This window comes from Sphaerodactylus townsendi, linkage group LG07 (genome assembly GCF_021028975.2).
Source record: "Sphaerodactylus townsendi isolate TG3544 linkage group LG07, MPM_Stown_v2.3, whole genome shotgun sequence".
Taxonomy (NCBI): Eukaryota; Metazoa; Chordata; class Lepidosauria; order Squamata; family Sphaerodactylidae; genus Sphaerodactylus; species Sphaerodactylus townsendi.
This window is the reverse complement of record NC_059431.1, coordinates 81,514,790-81,534,820: the sequence shown is the minus strand read 5'-3', so window position 1 is coordinate 81,534,820 and position 20,031 is coordinate 81,514,790. Positions and strand designations below refer to the sequence as shown.

Below are 20,031 nucleotides of genomic sequence, written 5' to 3'. Positions count from 1 at the left end.
TACCATCTACCATAAATTGCTGCTGCAAGACAAGAGCTGCCCAGCTGAGTTTCATTGCCACTAAAATTTACCTAACCCATCAGAGGTTAGAAATGCTCTGATGGCCCTTGTGGTGGGCACAATGGCTTTCTCACAGCTGAAGGCTTCTGGTTCCCCAAGACAGGGCAAAGGTGAATCCTAGAGCTAAGGTTGAACTATGCTTGCACCACTGCAAAGAACACCTGTTCTGCAGCCAATTGCTAATACTGTATATGATATTATATCATATAACAGTGTTATTTAAGAATGCAGTCTAATTGAAATGACACGTGACATGATACCAATATTAATGCAGTTAATACAGTATTATTTGTGAATGCAACAGACCAGGGTTCAACTATTTTGGCAAAAGAGTATTGTGATTCCAAGTCCATGGAAGATTGGATGGAATAAAAATAAATAAAAATTGGATTTTTCATCCTCTCCAGGAAAAATGTCACCAGTACTGGCCAGCAGAGCGCTCAGCAAGGTATCAGTACTTTGTGGTGGATCCCATGGCAGAGTATAATATGCCACAGTACATCCTAAGAGAATTCAAGGTCACAGATGCCAGGGTAAGTCAAATAGAGCATGTTCTAATCATCTTATGTTTCAAACTCATGGTAGTTTGCTTTTATTCTATGGTTGAGTGGCTTCATACAGTTCATCCCATTTAGAGTTCAATTCCACTGCTCTACTGGGGATTTAGTCTGAAGCTCTTCTGTCAAAGTTCACATGCTTTAGTGGAATAAACCCCCAGGAGTGGATAAGGAACAGCCCAAACTTTGCTTCCCCTCCCTCTTTTTTACCCATTTGTTCCCTCCAGTGTTTCACCAAAGCATATTTTGGGGCTTAGAACTTGAGCCAAGAAATCAGAAAATCATTTCTTAAAAAACTAATACTTTGAGAACCATCTCTAAGAGTCTTTAAGAAGTCTCAGATCCTATGGACTCTGAGGCATGATTTTGGCATTCACAGATTAATTTTGTAAGTGCTGAATTTCTTCTGTAAGCCTGAAGTGTACATTTCTGATCTTGGATAAGCAATCCAGACATATATATAACCATCTTTAACTACTAGGATCAAGGTTTTTGCTTGGATTTGGTGAGATAGCTCATCAGAAATCCCTTGGGATGGGATTTGAGCAGGCCAAGGGAACAGACCCATTTGAGTTCAAAATCTGGTTTATGTGTTTCATAATGCTCCCTAAATGTTTATGTTATTATGAAATTATGTATTTCATAATGCTCCCTAAAAGTATGTTAATACTTTAGAGATTGACTTTTTAACAGGCAAGGCAACTGACCTGTATCTGTGCTTGAGGTCTGTGCATGATTGCAGATGTACTCCCTCATTGACAACCAGCACCTTAGTGACATCCCCACCTACAAAGTATATGCAATTCAGAGATAGACTAAGAATTATTGCTTAGGTCTTGATCTACAACTATTTCCCAAAATCAAGAACTATTAAAAATATTTACTATCTTTGTAAGACAAAGCAAATGTTGTCAGCAGAACTTTATGGTGTTTTATACATTTTTGGTTTAATGAGCATTTAACTGACTAGAAGACTGGGATATTGCTGGCTTGTTCCTTTGCTGTGTCTTTCTCAGAGTTCCTTTTCAAGAATTTTCATCACTTAAGCCTGTAAATACAATGTTGCTCTACCACAGCTCTTTAGGTCATGTGAGCTTGAAGGTTAATGTGGTGTAATTTAAAAACTGCAGAGCAAATAGCATTCTTAAGGGAAGCCTGACAAGCTTTACACATTATAATTTGATTCTTGGCAAAGCGTATTCCTCAGCGTTCTAATCTGTCTGCAGAGAAGAGCTACACAGCCATGACCCTGACTGGCTAATTTTCATTTTGTATTTCTTATCTGAATGGCTGAGTTGGAGGTTCAGCACTGATATAAGATTAACTATATATAAACATTTTTGATAGGCCTGACTATAGCCGTTTTCAAGCTGTGATTTGTAACACTTTGCACTTGATGGCAGGATAAATTCCTAGCCCACTCCATTTTGGAAAGCCCTATGGCAATAACATTGATTAGAGAAAATTAACAATATTGTGTTTACGTGGAATAAATTGAGTTTCCATTAAGCACTCCAGCTCAGTTTTCTAAGATTCTAAGCTGTTGTCTCCTCAGTGCTTCTGCAGCTAAAATTGGCTACAAACAAAAAACGCAGGAGGAACAAGGCAGTCATCCAGGGGCATAGCTAAACAGCCAACTGAGGCCAATGTTTGGTTTGCAAAATCTAACAGCAGGCATAGATGTTGATCTGAACAATATAAAGTATTTTCCTTCTGTTGTTTTCAATGGGAGAGATTTAAGCACCTGCTCAGCATTTTTGTTGAAACCAGTAGACCTTAGAAGTAGTTAATTTGGGACAAAAAATGTCTGTTTGGATCCAGCCTCACAAAATATTTGTTTTTCAACCTGCAGTGCTAATCAGCTTGACGGTACTTGCCTCCAAGGACATGCACTTGGAATCAGGGGTTAAATGTTTAAGAGTGACAATTACAATAATATTTGTCACCATTCAGTTACAATTAATTGGACTTGATAACCTCTGCTGTTAAGGGTAGAGTTAACTGTATTGTTGCAAGGCCAACCTCTGTACTCCATTGTCAAGTCTTCAGATGTCTGCAATTACAGAGATAATGCATGTGAACCACTTTGAAGGCTTGAAAGGCAAATGCAAAGTAATTATTATTACTAACATTGTCTGTGACAATTGACATCAAAGCATCAGTCGACCATTGAGAAGAAAGTCAGCTGTTCATAAGTTCACCTTTGCTGACTTTCAGCACAAGTTCAGATGGTCTGTGGAGTATTCGCCTGATGCTGATTGAAATGCTTGAAACAAGCATAGAATAAAAGCAGGCTTGTGAAGAATAATCTCAATACTATCATGCTGCTGTGTTCATACAAGATAATTAAGAAAGAAAACTGTGTGGAAAAAAACTGCTCTCTGTTCTTGGCGCGAGGTGGCCAAAACCACAATGACAGGGATTCTGTAGTGATGTGCTCAATGCACAGGAAAGTATTACCCCCGCCCATGCGCAAACACGTAGCATACAGCACACAAAGGTTTTTTTGCAATTTGCACACTTCACCCATTATGATGAGTGTTGCTACCCTTTTCTACACTATATGTGTTGAGTCATGGAATATGCAAAGCCCTGTTCATATCACTGCAACTATGATTCTGACCCTCTGGATATATAAAGTAGAAAAGTATAATTTGGTTGTGGTTATTTTCTCTCTTGCTGCTTTGCACACACTGAAAACAATCTTATGCTGCCAGGTCTTTTTTATTAACAGGGACAATAACTGAATAATAAAGCACCTTTATTGGTTTCAGTGATCCCATGTAAGTTCAGGTGCAACAATATTCCTGTGTTGCAGGGCGAATTGCAACAGAGAGTTCAGGTGTGCCACAGAATGTCATTCTTCTTATTGCTTTACATTTACATCCTCCTGTAAACTACCAGGGTCAACAAGCTGGGGCAGTTGCACACAGGGTAATGATGTCTGTGAGGAGCATTTTCTGTAGTGTGCATAATCTCTTCAGAGGCCTTTGATTTTATCTGCTGTGACAGGCAAGATAGAAATCCAGATGGTCATCCAGTTCAAAGGGCTAGACAGAGACAGGAATCAGGTAACTCTTTAGTAAGTACAGCTGTGGGGTGAAGTGGAGTGGGGGTGCATTGGTATCTGTAAAATAGTTTTGCAGGGGCTAATGATGTTGCATGCTAATTTGCAGAGTTTGACCCAAGAATGCAACACAACTTTTGTTGGAATAAAAGTTTGACCACAGCCCTTTTATTAAGCAACACGGAAGCTGGGCAAGCATAAGGGGCACATCCTAGCTGCCCGGCAGCCTGCCTGCTGAACTCAGCACCATCCCCGATCCCTATTGGGGAATTGAGACATAAAGTTACTAGGTGCCACCTGAGTGTATGCCTATTATGTGACATCCCTTCCTGCTGGGGGTAGCAAGCTCTTGCAAAGCCTCTGTGGTTTGCATTAGGGAGCACGCCCCACCCCCAGACCTCTTATGGAGGCCCCCAACCATGGGGAGGTCTGGCATGCAAGCATGGCCTCCCCCAAAAGGATGTGCTTCTATGCCCATACCTGCCAAAGGCTGCAATAAAAGCAAGTTAACAGTTAAATAAACCAAACCCACCCATTTTAACCAAAGGAAGGCAGGGTGGGTCTGCTCGCTGCCTAAGCCACCAAAGAGTCTGAAGCATGGCGGGCAATACCTTATATAGGCTCGCTGCCCCCTCCCATGTCCCGAAGCAAGGTCGAGCATGTGCATGCGCGTTGCTCACTGTTTGGGGTTTGCCGGCCTACTCCTGCCACAACGGCAGCCCCGGCTGATTCCAGGGCTGCGTTTGATACTTTATAGCAAAAGAAGTCAGTTAACACCTCTTTCAGCTAGTGAGGATCTGATCCAAATTTGCTAGTAGAATCCTGGCATTCCTTTGGCAACTGACAGAAGTTCATATCTCATTAAATTAGAGGACAGATAGTTCAGAATGTCAGCTATGTGAAAACAGGAATGACTTCCAGACAGATTTGGTGTTAGTTTTCTGATATAACATAGCTTTTATGTTGTCAGCCTTAGAGAATACTTCAGTTGTTAAAGAAGAATAGAAATGTGCCTGAGTCATTCTGGCCTTCTGTGCTGAGTATTACTGGACTTCCCTTCAAGAAAGCAAGCACTTACCATGGCTTGTCATTATAGAGGCAATAACTTGCTGTCAGGTTTTATGATTTGTGTGGCATGTCAGTCTCAAGTAAATCAGTGCAATTTTCTCTTAAGTAAAAGGTACTTTTAATGATGCAAAAATGTTCCTTGGTTCAAGAGCATCTCAGCACACCAATAGCTTAATGGTTCCTGAATATGCTTTAATCAGGCAAAAGAGAAGTCATTGCCACTTAAAATGAGCAAGATGGGTTGTTGGCCTTTATAAGAGTAAACCAAGCCTATAATTTTTCATTGGGCTTTTCTGATTGCACAGATTGTAGAAACCTTCTTTCTCCCTAGATGCCTTTGCTGAATGATGTACCTGAGGAATGAGAAAGATACTGCAGATGTGCTAGTGCAATAACATGAACCAAGTTATCATTTGTGTTTGCTATTTTAAGCAACCTATATTCACCTCCATGTCAAGGCAATCACAACCAACTGCTTTGGTGGGGAATAATTATTTTTTCTTGCCTCCAGCTTCCAAGCTGCTTTATCGGAATTCCCATAATCATTGCAGTTATTCATTGGTTTCATTCTGCAAAAAGTGCCATTTTAAGAGATTGGCATCTGGCAATAGCTTTTTTCTCCTCTCCTTGTACAACGCCTCAGTTATTGCTTACAGGCACAGTGACATGGCATCTGCTGTTTCTCCTACCATGGCGGGAAACTAGATGCCTTCAGTGTGAGGTATCCAGAAGGCATGAAGGTTAACAGCAATAGCTCAATTTGTGTCACTTCTATTAAATGTCACTGCTTACACAGATTGACAATGTGCAAAAATGAGCAAGCGCAGCAGTTGCACTTAAATCCCTTGGATTTTTTTTTTGTTTTATATGTGTGTTGCATTTCACACTCTGCTGACAGTGTACATGCAAAGCAAGATACAATGGAAGCCCGGCATTAAAACTTGCAATGCTTCAGTGCAAGATATTGTTGTTTTGGGAGAGGGGGTTGGAATAACTCCCTTTTGCTAATCATCATGGACTGAGTTTACCAGCAAAAAGAAACTGATGGACAGTGCCTTAGATGACTCTGAAAATGAAGAATGCAAGTCCATAGAAGATAAGTTCTATCAACAGCTCTTAATTATGATGGCTAGATAGAATCCCTGTTTTCATCTGAGTAGCAGTTGCTGGAGAATAACAGCTGGGGAGTTGTCATAATCTTTGCCTACAGTTGGCTATCTTGGCTCTACCTATAGTTGGCCCTAAAGTGCAGAGATCTTCTTACAGTGTTTTCATTTTGATATATAACTAGCGGGCCCAGCCACGCATTGCTATGGCTGAGTCTGGTGAAGTGGAAAAGAAAGAAAAGGGGAAGCGAACGGTTCGAAAATGTGTCATTGCACAATGATTGCAAGGGAGGGGAGGGGCAAGGAGCCCCTTGCTCCCCTCCCTCTCTCCTGTTCCCTTGCATGGCAACCCGTCCTGTCCCTCCCTAATGTTCCCCTTCCTCTGCTAGGGTGGGTGGGCCATGTGCAGGTGACTGGCCCTGTCCCTTTCACTCCCTTGCCTTGCAGGCAAATTATCTAGCTTAAAAGACGCTGGGAGGCATGAACTACGTTGTGTTCAAATTTCAGAGCATTTGGTCCAGCAAACCCCCGGACCCTCCCTCACCTTCCCCTTCCTCCGCTAGGGTGGGTGGGCCATGTGCAGATGGCCTGCCCCATCCCTTTCACTCCAGATGGCTTGGTTTTCAAGGAAGGCATGGTTGTTTCCGTTGTATCAGAGGATGTTGCTTTGACGGCCAACAGATGGCACTGTTGCGGAACAGAACTGTGGTTCCAACTGTCACATGTGTGGCATGTACACAATAACTGGCACAGTTGTGACATGTACACAACAGGAGGTGTGGAAACAGTATGGAAACTGGCCGCACGTGAATGTGACGTTGTATGAAAATTTCAAAGCAATCGGTCCAGTAGTTTGGGAGATTACCTGTCAGCAGGAAAACGCACTGATAGATTTATATATATATATAGATGGAAGCTAGACTTTTTAGCTCTGGATCACTGAACTGATGTGATAGAGACTGCTCATTGCTGTTCCATGGATGATTAGAAAGTTAAAAACTCAAGGGTATTTGAGCATCTCCATCCAAACTTGGAGGTGGTGGGCCATGACACTAATGTGGTACTGACCTGCTGCTCCCATGGAGGCTTCTTTGCAGTGTGGAGAAGTTCACAAAGTGAAAAAGCCTCCTTTTCATCGAGAAGTGCCCATGGGCCTCAATAGACTTATGCCATCTATTTGGTGGCTTCAGTCAGAGGCCCTAGCTGCCAGCCTGTGGCAAATGGCCTGGAGGAAGCCAGCTAACATTGGCTCCTCTTCCAGCCACATCCCCAACTCGCCCTCACTACGCCAGCAGTGGCAGGGGCACTGGAACTCTGCTGCAGCATCTGGCTCTGCATCCTATCGCTGCGGAATACCTAGGTGGCTGCATGCCATCAGATTTGCTCCTCCACTGGGGCAAGTGACCTGGGGAGGGCAAATCTGCTGGCTCATCTATGTGCCACTCCCACAGGCAGAGATCACCCCCCCCCCGAACTGTACTATTTTGTCAACTGGATGGATCATATTACAGCAACCTGCTTGGCTCTCAGCGCAGTACTGGCAAGGAAACATGGGCACATTACCCATAGAATGCTTACCTCGGAGCTCTTTAAAAGAGAATCTTGTTTGAAATAAAGTTTTAAAAATGCCCACCCAATCATTGGAGAGAGCAGAAACAGAGCAGGGGAGATGTGATGGAACCAAAAAGAGACTCTGCTTGTGTTGTTCTTATTGATGTGTTCATACAAGCATTTAGGAAGGCGGGAAGGAGTCAACAACAGGGAGGAGGCCGGGGAAGCATGCAAAGCAGTGCGAGCGAGTAGGGAGTGAGGCTAGGTGGGCTAGCTGTAGGTGCAAGAGGTCTGAGACAAAGCTGTGCTCACTGGCAACTCTTCATGCTTCAACTGTGAAACTGTGAAAATTCATTCTAGAAGTGATCTTGCTTGCCGCAGGGAGAAAAGAAAGTGAAAGCAGGACTTGAGGATATACGTCCATACAATAAATTTTGTGGTGATGCACACTTGCCCCCATTGTGCAGCAGACGCCTTGTGTGTAGTTAGTCATGGTCTTTCAAGGCATATGTCAAATTCCAGAGGGGAAGCAAGCAACTAGTGTGTTTCAGTTCAGGGTTAAGGGTTGGAGTTTTAGACAGAGAAGTGGTAGCAGTTCAGCATTTGCTGTACTTATTGTAATCATGCCCTACAGCACCACTTGGGAGCCTTTTATAGAGCTGCTCCTACTGCTTCAGTCACAATCTTGAAACAATTCATCATCACTATCAGCAGGTTGCTGATGCCAGGTCAGGAGGTGAGCACTGTGTTGCCTTGCTTGCAGCTTCATTCTTAGCTTCTTTCAGTGTTGCTCCAAAGGTATAGGGGATATTGGAGGGCTATCTGCCTGCCTTTCATCTGCAGACTCAAGGCTGGGATGTGGGCATGATTCCATATCCTACTCTGGATGTACTTTGCTGCCTGGTTGACTGTTGTCTGCTAGCTCAGAACTAGATGCACAGGGCCCTTCTTCCTCTGAGGTATACCCATTGTCCCCAATACCTGACTGACCCATGACAGCAGTATTTTACAAGTATGATGATACAGTGTGACACCCATTACAACTTCCACTGACCACAATTTTTTTGGATGTATAGACACTAGGATTTATGGTGGTTCCAGTATCATTACCATTTTCTATATGACAGAGAGGCAACTATCAGAAAAGACTGGAAACTCTGAATAAGCATATTCCAGGTACTGGAGAATGCCCTTCACAGAAGATATGCTCCTAGTTTAAGGGCAGTATGAAGAACTTGAAACTACCTCTGACCAAGTGGAAAATGTTAGTGGTTTTAAAAGAGGATTTTGATTTTGTTGGCTGCCAAGCCAATGTCTTGCACAAACACTAACCTTGAGCCAAAAAAAAAAAAGCAAGCTCACAATTTCCTTGTCTTCAGAGTCAGTTTTTCCAGCATTTAAATGTCAGACAACATCCTCTCCAATGCTGGGAGTAATTTGAGTATCATTGTGGTTAGAGAAATTACACTCTTATGTCACTGTGGCTTTGCTAGCTGCAAAACAAGGAGGGAAACATAGGGTCATCAGCATTGTAGTTAAAAATGTCTTCACAAATGCTGCCTTCTCTATTTTTGCTTGTTGAGGGTTATATTCCTTGCTGATTTATCTCTCCCCCACCCTGAATCTTGTTCCTACTAACTTCCATATCCTGTATGTGTGGCTTTCATTAAAGGATGGCCAGTCTCGAACAGTGAGACAGTTCCAGTTCACCGACTGGCCTGAACAAGGAGTGCCAAAGTCGGGGGAAGGGTTCATTGACTTCATAGGCCAAGTGCATAAAACGAAAGAGCAATTTGGGCAAGATGGGCCAATTTCTGTTCACTGTAGGTAAGTAAAACTAAAAGAAATGTAGGTATCATTGTGCTACTTATCCTTATTCTAAGTCCATTTGAAACAACAGGATCAATTTATGATAATTTCTGGATGCTGAAGTTGAAGTACAGATGGAATGTATTGTCAAAGGCTTTCATGGCCGGATTCAACTGGTTCTGGAGGGTTTTCTGGGCTGTGGGGCCGTGGTCTGGTGGATTTTGTTCCTAACGTTTCGCCTGGATCTGTGGCTGGCATCTTCAGAGGTGTATCACAGAGAAAAGTCTGTTTCTCACTGTGTCTAAGTGAGAAGGGAAAGTTTAGTATGGTATGTTGTCCATGTCCCAGGGTGGGGAACTAATCATTAACTGTTTGGGTGAAACTTGCTATGCAAAGGTGTGGTTGAGTGCATTGTATTGCAAGTGGGGTTATCAGTCCATTTTTAAAGTACTGGGAGCCAGGCCCTGCTAATCTTCAAAGTCTCTTCTTTCTTACTGAAGTTGTCCTGGTGTTTATGAATTTCAATGGCCTCCCTGTGCAGTCTGACATAGACATACACTTTTGAGGGTCCATAACTTTGGACACCCGGAACCAAACTTCACCAAACCTGGCAGGTATCATCAGGAGAGTATCTTACTGATACCACCCAGGTTTTGTTAAGTTTGGTCCAGGGAGTCCAAAGCTATGGACTCCCAAAGGGGGTGCCCCATCCGCCATTGTTTCCAATGGGAGGTAATAGGAGATGGGGCTAGTCCAGTGGTGGCGAACCTTTGGCACTCCAGATGTTATGGACTACAATTCCCATCAGCCCCTGCCAGCATGGCCAATTGGTGATGCTGGCAGGAGTTGATGGGAATTGTAGTCCATAACATCTGGAGTGCCAAAGGTTCGCCACCACGGGGCTACACCTTTGAGGGTCCATAACTTTGGACCCCCTGAACCAAACTTCACCAAACCTGGGTAGTATCATTAGGAGAGTCTCCTAAATATACCCTAAAAGTTTGGTGCTGCTAGCATAACAATTGCACCCTGACAGCAGGCACCCCCCAAATTTCCCCAGATTCTCCTTTTAAATCCACCCCCTTCGGCATGGATTTAAAGGGAGAATCTGAGGTCGTCAGTTTAGAAGAAGAAGAAATTTGGACTTATATCCCCCTTTCTCTCCTGTAGGAGACTCAAAGGAGCTTACAATCTCCTTGCCCTTCCCCCCTCACAACAAACACCCTGTGAGGTGGGTGGGGCTGAGAGCTCTGAAAAGCTGTAACTAGCTCAAGGTCACCCAGCTGGCGTGTGTGGAGTGCACAGGCTAATCTGCATTCCCCAGGTAAGCCTCCACAGCTCAAATGGCAGAGCAGGGAATCAAACCCAGTTCCTCCAGATTAGAATGCACCTGCTCTTAACCACTACGCCACATTGAAAGTGATTCTGTTTCAGGGTGAGGGATAATCCACCCCAAAACAACATCACTTTCAATGTTGTTTAACTGGGGACCCCAGATTCTCCCTTTAAGGTGGATTTAACAGGAGAATTCGGGCTCTCTAGTTTAAACACCATTGAAAGTGATGCTGTTTGGGAGCGGATTCCAGCATCACAGTGGCTGCCCAGGGGTGTGTGTGTGTGTGTGTGTGTGTGTGTGTGTGTGTGTGTGTGTGTGTGTGTGTGTGTGTGTGTGCGTGCGCACTGGGCTCCATTTTCCCTCTATGCCTCTGCCCAGAGGGAAGGGCAGAAAGAACTGCCAGCTGCCCAGTGGGAGCCCAGCTGGTGGTGGGCAGGGGAGAGCATGGTGGGGGAGTCTGTCGTCCCTGGCCTTGGAAAGCTGCTTTATAAGCGCTAGGCCAGGGGCAGGGTTTGGGGAGCCGTGGCCATGCACTAGGGGCGGGTGGGGGTGTGGCCCCACCCCCAACCCCCCCCCCATAAAAAATCTATACCTACGTCCCTTCACACAGCCCAGAAAACCCTCCAGAACCAGTACAGATGGAATGGTTTGACAACAAGGTAAACTAGTGAAGAACACAAAAAACAGTTTGATTGTGTGAGTGACTGAGCCAGAAAGTCATTGGAGGGTGGCCTTAAGCAATGCATTGTTCTATCAGCCTCCCATTAACAACATAGAGATGATAATAATCCTAACCTGTTTTCATGGTTACTGTGAAATAGCAATAGCCGATGTAAAAACTATTTTTGGATATATGCAGATCAATGTCTCTTTAAAAAAGTTCTGAGCTTGTGTTCTAGCCACTCTGCATGATGTGTTTGCACAACATCATGGGTTTCCTTCCAGGTCATAGTTTTCTTTAGCATACAAACACTGAGAACATACATTAACATGCTGACCTGTGTGGGAGACAAGCCAGTATTCAGTGATCATTAGCAGTTCCGGGTTTTATGAATAATGGTTAGTTAAAATTGTGTTTTGGTTTTGTGTCTGAACCAACATGTTCAGTCTCAGACAAATAATAGTCTAAGGACTGTGAACTAAAATTTGGGTGAGAGAAGCAGGTATTTTTGTGTTCCTTTTAAACTGAATTTCTTATGGTACAGTTTTAGCATATTAAGGTTCTACACAGTCAACTAAAATATGTTGTGGTCTCCTCTTTATTAAATTCTTTCTAAATTCTTATAATTTAAAATTATATGTTTAACACAGCGAAAACGCTCTGCCAGTTATTGCAGCTGCAAGGGTATGGATAGAACCCTGCCATTCTGTCTTGTCTTTAAGAACATGACTTGTGAAGGGGATCCATAACAAAAGCAGGAAAAGAGCTTTCTAAGCTACATAAGACCCAGAGGAAGAATTTAGCAAGGAATGGCTTTACAGCTAATTGGATATCTCACTGGACTAATACAACACTTTTAGCAACCAAAGCATTTAAATTTTTACATTTTATCACATGTAGGTAAACCAGGACTCAGCAATATATAAGGGAAAATAAGGTACCCATCTTTCTGCCCTGGCTGTGCCTTCAATAGCCCAATCCAGACTGGGTGACTACCTCCAAAATGCTTTCTGGAGGTGCAGGAGAGAGAAAACTGCAAAACTCTCCCTGCCTCTGGAAATCCCTCCATGGGGGCCAACAGACTTATGCCACCCAAAAGGAACCAACTAACATTAACCCCACCCCTAAGAACACACTGACCCATCCCATCCCCGCCCCATGCCAGAGGGTTCCTTGGGCCTGCAGCAGGAACTAGACCTTCAGACAGCCGAATACCATTAAACCCGAATATCTATTTGGATTTTTCAGGCTTCCCATTATTCAGCTTGACTTTTTCCTGCAATTTTGCTATTTGGCTGAACCCGCCCGTGCCCCCTCCCAAAGCATGTTGACCTTTTTTAGAGAGTTTTTGTGATTCAGCTTTACCAAATCATCAAGTCATATCATTATTGGTTTCCTTATTACTTCTCCAGAGATTTAGTGGGAAAAAGTACTGAGGATTAAAAGACCATGAAAGAACAGTGTTTCCAGATTTTGTTTAAAACGAAAAACCTAGGAGGCTGTTGATCCAAACAAACTGTAAGCCAGCCTTAGCATTTTTTAATGTGGGTCAGACCACCCCTGCTCTTTCACAACCTGGGTTATACTCTTCACTATACATTGATTTGTGGCCAGCAACAAATAACAGTCATTTCTCAACACAAAGAAAAAAATGTTCATTCAGTAGGTCAGTTTTTTAAAATTATGTGCTATGTAAACTGTATGCATCTTCAATTCAAACAACCCCTACATTAGTGACAAACTTTCTGAGTTAGGAATAAGAGTCCCAGTTTCCTTATCTCAAATGGACTGTTTTATAATTTGTGGAAAATAGTATTCCCTCCAAATAATTCCTGATTTATTTCTCTGTCAGATCCTTCAGAGTTTACTACATAATGATACCTTTACATTTAATTTTCATTTTTTTAAAATTAACATCTAAGTCATGTATAGCACAGCATACAGCCATATTTGGTCTTTTTCTTAATGCAACAGTGCGGGTGTTGGAAGGACTGGTGTGTTCATAACCTTGAGCATCGTATTGGAAAGAATGAGATATGAAGGTGTTGTAGATATCTTCCAAACTGTCAAAATGTTAAGGACGCAACGGCCAGCCATGGTACAGACAGAGGTGAGAAAAATAGTATCCATGTATACAGAATATGTGGAATATCAACAAACTATATTTTCTGCTCCTGTGATTGATACTTTTGTACCGTAAGGAAATGATTGCCTATTTTATATTGTGTTTGTAGTGATGGATCATACCAATGAAGTGTAGATGCTCTAGAAATAAATTTGATTGTCTCCCTTGCAGTCCATAACCTTCCTCAGCTACTGAAGAAGAAAGGGATACAAGCACATTTCTTACCCAACAAATGCTGTCCTTCTTCAGAGGTCTGTCTGTTTAGTGCAGGTCTTGGAAAATAGGGGAGAAGGTTTGAGTGTATTTCTTTTGTGGAAGACAAATGAAAGGGTTTGTTCTTGGGTTTACCTGTGAAACTGGAAACAATCCTTAACTGACTACTCATATATAAGGGAAGAAGAACATACTGAACAGTTGGTTGGAATTGGGCAGTTGTAAAAGAAGAGTGTAATTTTAAGGAGAATTGTTTGGAAAAGGCGTACAGTTCCATAGAGATTGATAGTTTCCCTCAACAGTACAGGTGGAGGTGATGATTAATAAAAAAAAAGAGGTGTATGGCTATATGAAAGTTATGCCATACTTTATCATACCCGTAATGGAAGAAATACTGGATAAATAATACTAGTTTATTAGTGAGGGAATGTTTTCTACACATGCTCAGAAGCACAGTGTACAAATGTTCTAAGATTTCAACCATGTCATTAAAAAACAGTATACAGACTTGAATTTTCTGCACCATGCCATTTTCTGTGTGATTTTTTTAAAAACATGAGACATTACTGTATGTATGGCAAATAGTTTGAATTACTTGTCTTTTGGAGATGGTACTAATACAACCATTTTTAATTTGTAAGCATATTTAAACAGATTTTGTTCTTCATTTGTGATAAATAAAAGGATGTTATGTTTTTCTTGCATGGAGATTATCAGAAATGCATATATAATTTCATGTATTCTGTGTCCTACAGAATTTCCCTGTAAATCCATGCCTTTGTCTATGTGTATATTTCTGGGCTTGCCTGTTTGAATCTTTTTACCTTTTGAAATCTTTATAGAACCTCATTTGGAATAACTTCTTATTAATCTTCACAGAAACAACCACTTTGCCTTCATTCATACATATTCTCACTTTGGCTTGGATCCTGTGGCACATTTCTATTGATGGAAGAGATTTCCATCAGTGGGGCAGAGTTTCTTCATCTTCCCCATCCTGCTGCAGCCCAGCAGCATCCTAAAATATTTCTCTGGGGGAGACTGGAGATCACCAGTGGCAGTGAGGAGTCAAAGATCTGCAGTGAAGGGACTGTTTGCTGAAATCCTTCATGGGTTTGAACCCTATGTATAAACACAAATAAGTTCCAAATAGAAAATGGGCTACTTCACAGACTAGTTTTTTGTGTACATGTAAAACTGTCATGTGTACAGTTCACTCATACATATACATCCAAACTTGCAAATATTACTGTAAAAATACAAGATGCACAGTCCAGGATTTGTCACAACTCATCACTCTGTGTACATACAGTAGCAAATCCTCATTAAGACGGGAACATTAATGTTATTCGGATATTCTGGTAGTCTGTGGGTAAATCCAACAAGATCATGAAATAGGAAATTTATTTGTTTATTCATTTTTTTTTTAGATTTTAGATTTCTATCCTGCCCTATCCTCGCAGGGCTCAGGGTGGGTTACAACAAAACATTTTACAATAATATAAATATTAAAAACTTTAAAACCAATATGCAAAAGTAAAAACCAACACTAAAACAGATGGCGATGAAATCCCCTACTCCCCGCTCCCATGACAGAGAACATGAGGAAAGAGCCCAGAAGCCCATGACCACTCCTTGTTCTCTAAATCAAGGTTACAAAACTGGTTATATTCTATTGGCACAGAGTCCAGAATGTACAGCAAATAGTTTTATCTTAATCTCTCTTTCTCTCTTTTTTTTTCAAGGATCAATACCAGTTCTGCTATCGAGCCGCACTAGAATACCTGGGCAGCTTTGATCACTATGCAACGTAAACAAAACAAAAACAAAAAAACCCTGACCCATCCTGGATTTTTAACTGCAGGCCCTTTAAGATCCAGAGAGCCTCTTCTGAGCCATACAGTGTGCTTGAGAAGTATTTCTTTACTCCTAACTAAAGACCAATTAGTGGGAAATATTAAAAGAAAAAAAAACCCTTATTCCAGGTGGACCAACAATTCACAGTTCAATAAACCTAACCAGAAACACAGCAGAAGAATCCTGACTGGTTGAGGCATCTGAAGGATTACATTTTACAGATACCTCAAGGATTCAGCTTTGGTTGAGGTTAAAGGGAAGAAGAAATTCCTGCAAAGAACCATCATCTTGTTCAGGATTGCATGATTGTTAACAGTGCTAATTTTGGAAGGACTGCAATTCAGGGCAAGATGCTAATCAAAAAGCCAATACCTGGCTCCTCTGGAAAAAAGAAGATGGACTCTTTGCTTCAACATCTCCCCTTCTCACCATATTGCTCATAAACAACAGTTGGGGATGGGTGGGTGGGAGAAGGGCGAATGTTTAAAAAGAAAGTCCTTGATTTAGTTTTTTAGTATTGTAAAGATACTGCTGACCTGTGCTTCATTTTTAACTGTGTAAACTTTTTTCTTTTTTTAAACAGAAGTTTATCATTCAATGAAGTGATTTTAAAAAGTTGCATAACTGTTCATTTTTTGTTTCAGAATTGTAGTTTTTTTATGCTGTAGAACTGTTATCTGTAATATCTCGCTGTAGAAATGTTAAATAATTTGAAAATTTGTACATTTTTGTGCAGCCCTATATTTATCTCCAGGACCACATCCTCATGTAGGTATTACTTTTACATTTTCATTTTGATTTTTAATGAAATATCAAAGTTAATCTACATATGGAAGGCTTTATTTTAGTTTCTTTTGGAATCAACAGGGAAGCGCAAAGTATAAAGCTGTACTAATACACAAACACACAGACCTTTCTCTATCTATAAATATATGTATATCTCTCTGATTGTCTCTCTATCTATTTACAGCAATACACGTAGATAGATAGACAGAAATGCACACAATTATAAATAAATGTATGTATATACACACACACACATATCAGTTCTTCCATGACTTGGATTTATTGGGGCTGTGAGATAAAATCCAAAATGCTACACTGAGTCCATACAGTATTTCTGAACATTTTTGTATTTCAAGGTTTTCTTTTTTTTCTTTTCCTAGGGGAAATGAGGAATGCACATCAGTGATACTTGAATCTCAGTCCTACCCAAAAATAAAGGACGGAAATCATGTGTGTGCATGCACACACACACAAACTCACATTTACAATGTTAAAGCTTCCAGTAAAGTTTGGTATTTGTAACACCTTAGTGCAATAACAGACCATACTAAATATAGGAAGTGTGCATGTGGAAAAGGTCAGTGCATATCCCCTTAGGAGGGGAGAATGTTGTAATATAATAGTTGTCAAGATGTTTTAAAAATGTATTCACTCGTATAATTGTCTATAGTATACAGTAAGAAATTTGCATTGTTGATGTATAATGGGGCAAAGCCAAACTCATGTTGCTCTGTTAAATCAGAAATGTTTTGTGGCATACAGCATTTGTTGGAAATGCTGAGTTTTTTATTTTAATTTTTTGCATTTAGAGTGCCTTATATTTGATGCCTATTTTGATAGCATTTCTTCAGGTTTTGTTCTTTCTGTATTTACATTAGTTAACTCATACTTCTGTTTCATTCTTCCCCCCGCCCCTCTTTCAATTAAAGCATTATCTTTTTCATAGATGGACAAAGAGGTCTTTTAACTGTAGGCATTCCTGATGTTTACCCAAGTGTTAAATATAATAAATATTCATCCAAAGCTGTTGGGCAGTCAAGGGCCCTTTATCTAGCCTTCAGACAAATCCGTTAGCTTAATGGAATGGTTACCGTACCAGTAACGGTTCTTCCAAACTAGCGCTATAAACCATTATTATGTTGGTGATTAGGATCTAGCATTGCCACTGTGGAAAAAGAGGATGGCTCTCCTACTTCCAAGAGAAGCAGGCATTAAAGTGGTTCTTAATTTAAAACCTGTCTTTCATTTGTGGCCAAGGTGTGCTCATCTTACTTTGGGACCTCCATAGGTCAGTAAAGCTGGGTAAATGGACACAGGGCAGCGGTTATGTTATATTTTTTATGATGGTCAGCACCAGAGAAACATTTCAAAGGAAATCATTTTCTCTTGTCTTGGTCTTAGTTAAACCTGTTACCATGTCTAATACAAATATCGAAAGAACCTTCATCTTGATTTAAGATTTACTTTTTCCATGTTTAATTCATCGCTACCAGAAATATTAAAAGACCAAACACTAGAAGTCATTCTATTTGAGCACTTTTATAAAAAACAAAGACAAAAAACCTTAAAAAGCGCAAAAATGGAAAAACTTAAAAGTATATATGTATAATAATAAAGTATTATAGAAGGCTACCTCAGAATGAGATTCTCTAATTTACATCAGAATCAGAAAAGAATGTGCACTATATGTTTCCTTTTAATTTCTGTCAAAAGAATACAGAAAGTGCTAGATAATACAACTGGTGCTTTTAGCTAAAAGTACAGTCAACAGACATTCATGGTTGAAAAATGCTACGCTTTAGAAGCACAGATGAAAGGCACATCTGCACAGAAATTTTCTGTGTTCTGTTTGGTAATTAAGTGCAAAATTGGAAGCGCAGAAAGCAATACCCCCCCCCCCCAAAGGGAGGCACTGTTTCACAAAAGGGTTTTGTGTGGCTTTGCTCTGAGGAAACCTGCAGTGCAGGCAATATCAGGGGTGCACAGAACCTGTGTGGCTTATGGAGATCACATGTGCATGGCTGATACTTCTAGAAAGCCCTGTGTGGACATGCTCCAGGAAAGACAGTGGCTCATGAGAGCAACAAATAGATCAGGCCTTCCACTCTGGTACAATATTTTGACTTTTAAAAGAAAAGCATTAGGCAAACTGCTATTGAAAGTGAGTTCTTCACAGGAGAAAAAAAAGGACATAACATCCACACATGCTATTACAGGAGTGCTTCTAAAGGGAACTCTGTCAGAATCATTGATGTGCATTCCATTTTCTGTAACTTTTTTGTCTAGCGATTTTCTTCTTTCTCAATTTTTTAAATGAATAGGCCTCATTATTTGCCATTTATCAAGCTCGGGATTTGTTTTCATCAGCATAACCAGTACGGTGCTATAATTTACCTATGTATGTGTAGTTGTGTATAATTTTGTAATTAGTTAACAATGGAGAAATACGCAAAATATATAAAAATTATTTGTACAGAACTTTTATTTTAGCTCTTTTTTAAAAAAATGGTTTGCATGGTTAGACATTGGCAAGGATGGTTGGGGGAAGGGAAGGGGTCCTCTAGGGAGAATTGCACTTTCTATACCTTTCTACTATGCACTGCCCTATTGATTCTACACCCAATAGTATTATTACTTGAACCCATCTATAAGAAAACTGCTTATGAAAATCCACTTGTGTGTATGTAAATAACACAAAACATGTTAAAGGGAGGGAGGTTGCGGGGGCAACAATAAAATGCAGGTTTTCTTCCCCCTCTCCCCCCACCTTTTTACAATTTTAATTTCTGTCCTTTGAATGCCCTGATACTCCACCAGAATATCAGAAGGCTGCAGGTCCCGTCATCCATCTGTTACGTGGCTTTGCCATTCAAGCTTGGAGTGTCTTTACAAAGATAATACCAGTTGTGTTCTTTGCTCTCGTTTTGGATGCCTAGACTGAAAAATTAAAAAAAAAGATTACCTTGTAAAATGGCTTGTTAAAAAAATACAATTACCTCTAATTAGTAGTACGCGTAAATGTTTTACAGAATGAAAGGCGTGCTTTTTATTTTCTTACTTCGTTACATTGGTGGCGAAAGAAAGTCTGTATGAAAATCAGTTCTTTGCTGACACAAGTTCCATTTGTTACAAATGAATTCTAATAAAAATGTCAGTGTTATGCAGCTCTGGTTGTCTTTTCTTAAGCCATGCTTGCTAAAATCAAAAAGCTTTTTTTTTCTTCGTCTTTCTTGTGAAATGCTCAGAATTCTAGATCCGGAGTGATATCAACTGTAATGGCAACATAACTGGTCACTTGGTGAAAGCAATATTCTCAGACTACACATAGGCATCTGTAAGTTCAGAGTCATGCCCCAGCATCTTTCAACGCAGTATGACTGGTGTAGTGGTTAAGAGCAGGTGCACTTTAATCTGGAGAACCGGGTTTGATACCCCGCTGTCCCACTTGAGCTGTAGAAGCTTATCTGGTGAACTAGATTAGCTTGTGCACTCCCAACACATGCCAATTGGGTGACCTTGGGCTAGTCACAGTTCTTTGGAGCTCTCTCAGCCCCACCCACCTCACAGGGTGTTTGTTGTGGGGGGGGGGGAAGGGAAAGGAGATTGTAAGCCTCTTTGAGTCTCCTTACAGGAGAGAAAGGGGGGGGGTATAAATCCAAACTCTTCTACTACTAACACTACTACTTCTTCTTCTCCAAAAGGAACAGTACATAGGTCCTTGTTTTTCAAAGCATCTCATGCATCTAAAGATAGGAATTACCACTGAACCAGGCAATTCCACTTCTCTTCAATGGAGGAAAAATTGCTATTCATGTTATTTATTCCTTCTGTTACG

General features: G+C 41.0%; 1 protein-coding gene across 42 annotated transcripts in view; it reads left to right on the top strand.

Annotated features, from left to right (window-relative positions):
* The window catches only part of PTPRD (protein tyrosine phosphatase receptor type D), a 1,487,793-nt gene extending 1,468,433 nt beyond the window's left edge, over positions 1 to 19,360 (top strand). For all 42 annotated transcript variants that reach the window (XM_048502785.1, XM_048502811.1, XM_048502810.1 and 39 more), the window contains 4 exons: positions 468 to 593; positions 9,082 to 9,236; positions 13,190 to 13,325; positions 15,299 to 19,360. In XM_048502785.1, the coding sequence (XP_048358742.1) occupies positions 468 to 593; positions 9,082 to 9,236; positions 13,190 to 13,325; positions 15,299 to 15,367 (486 nt within the window). In that variant the 3' untranslated portion in view covers positions 15,368 to 19,360. The remainder of the gene's footprint in view (positions 1 to 467; positions 594 to 9,081; positions 9,237 to 13,189; positions 13,326 to 15,298) is intronic.
* The last annotated feature ends 671 nt before the right edge of the window (positions 19,361 to 20,031 follow it).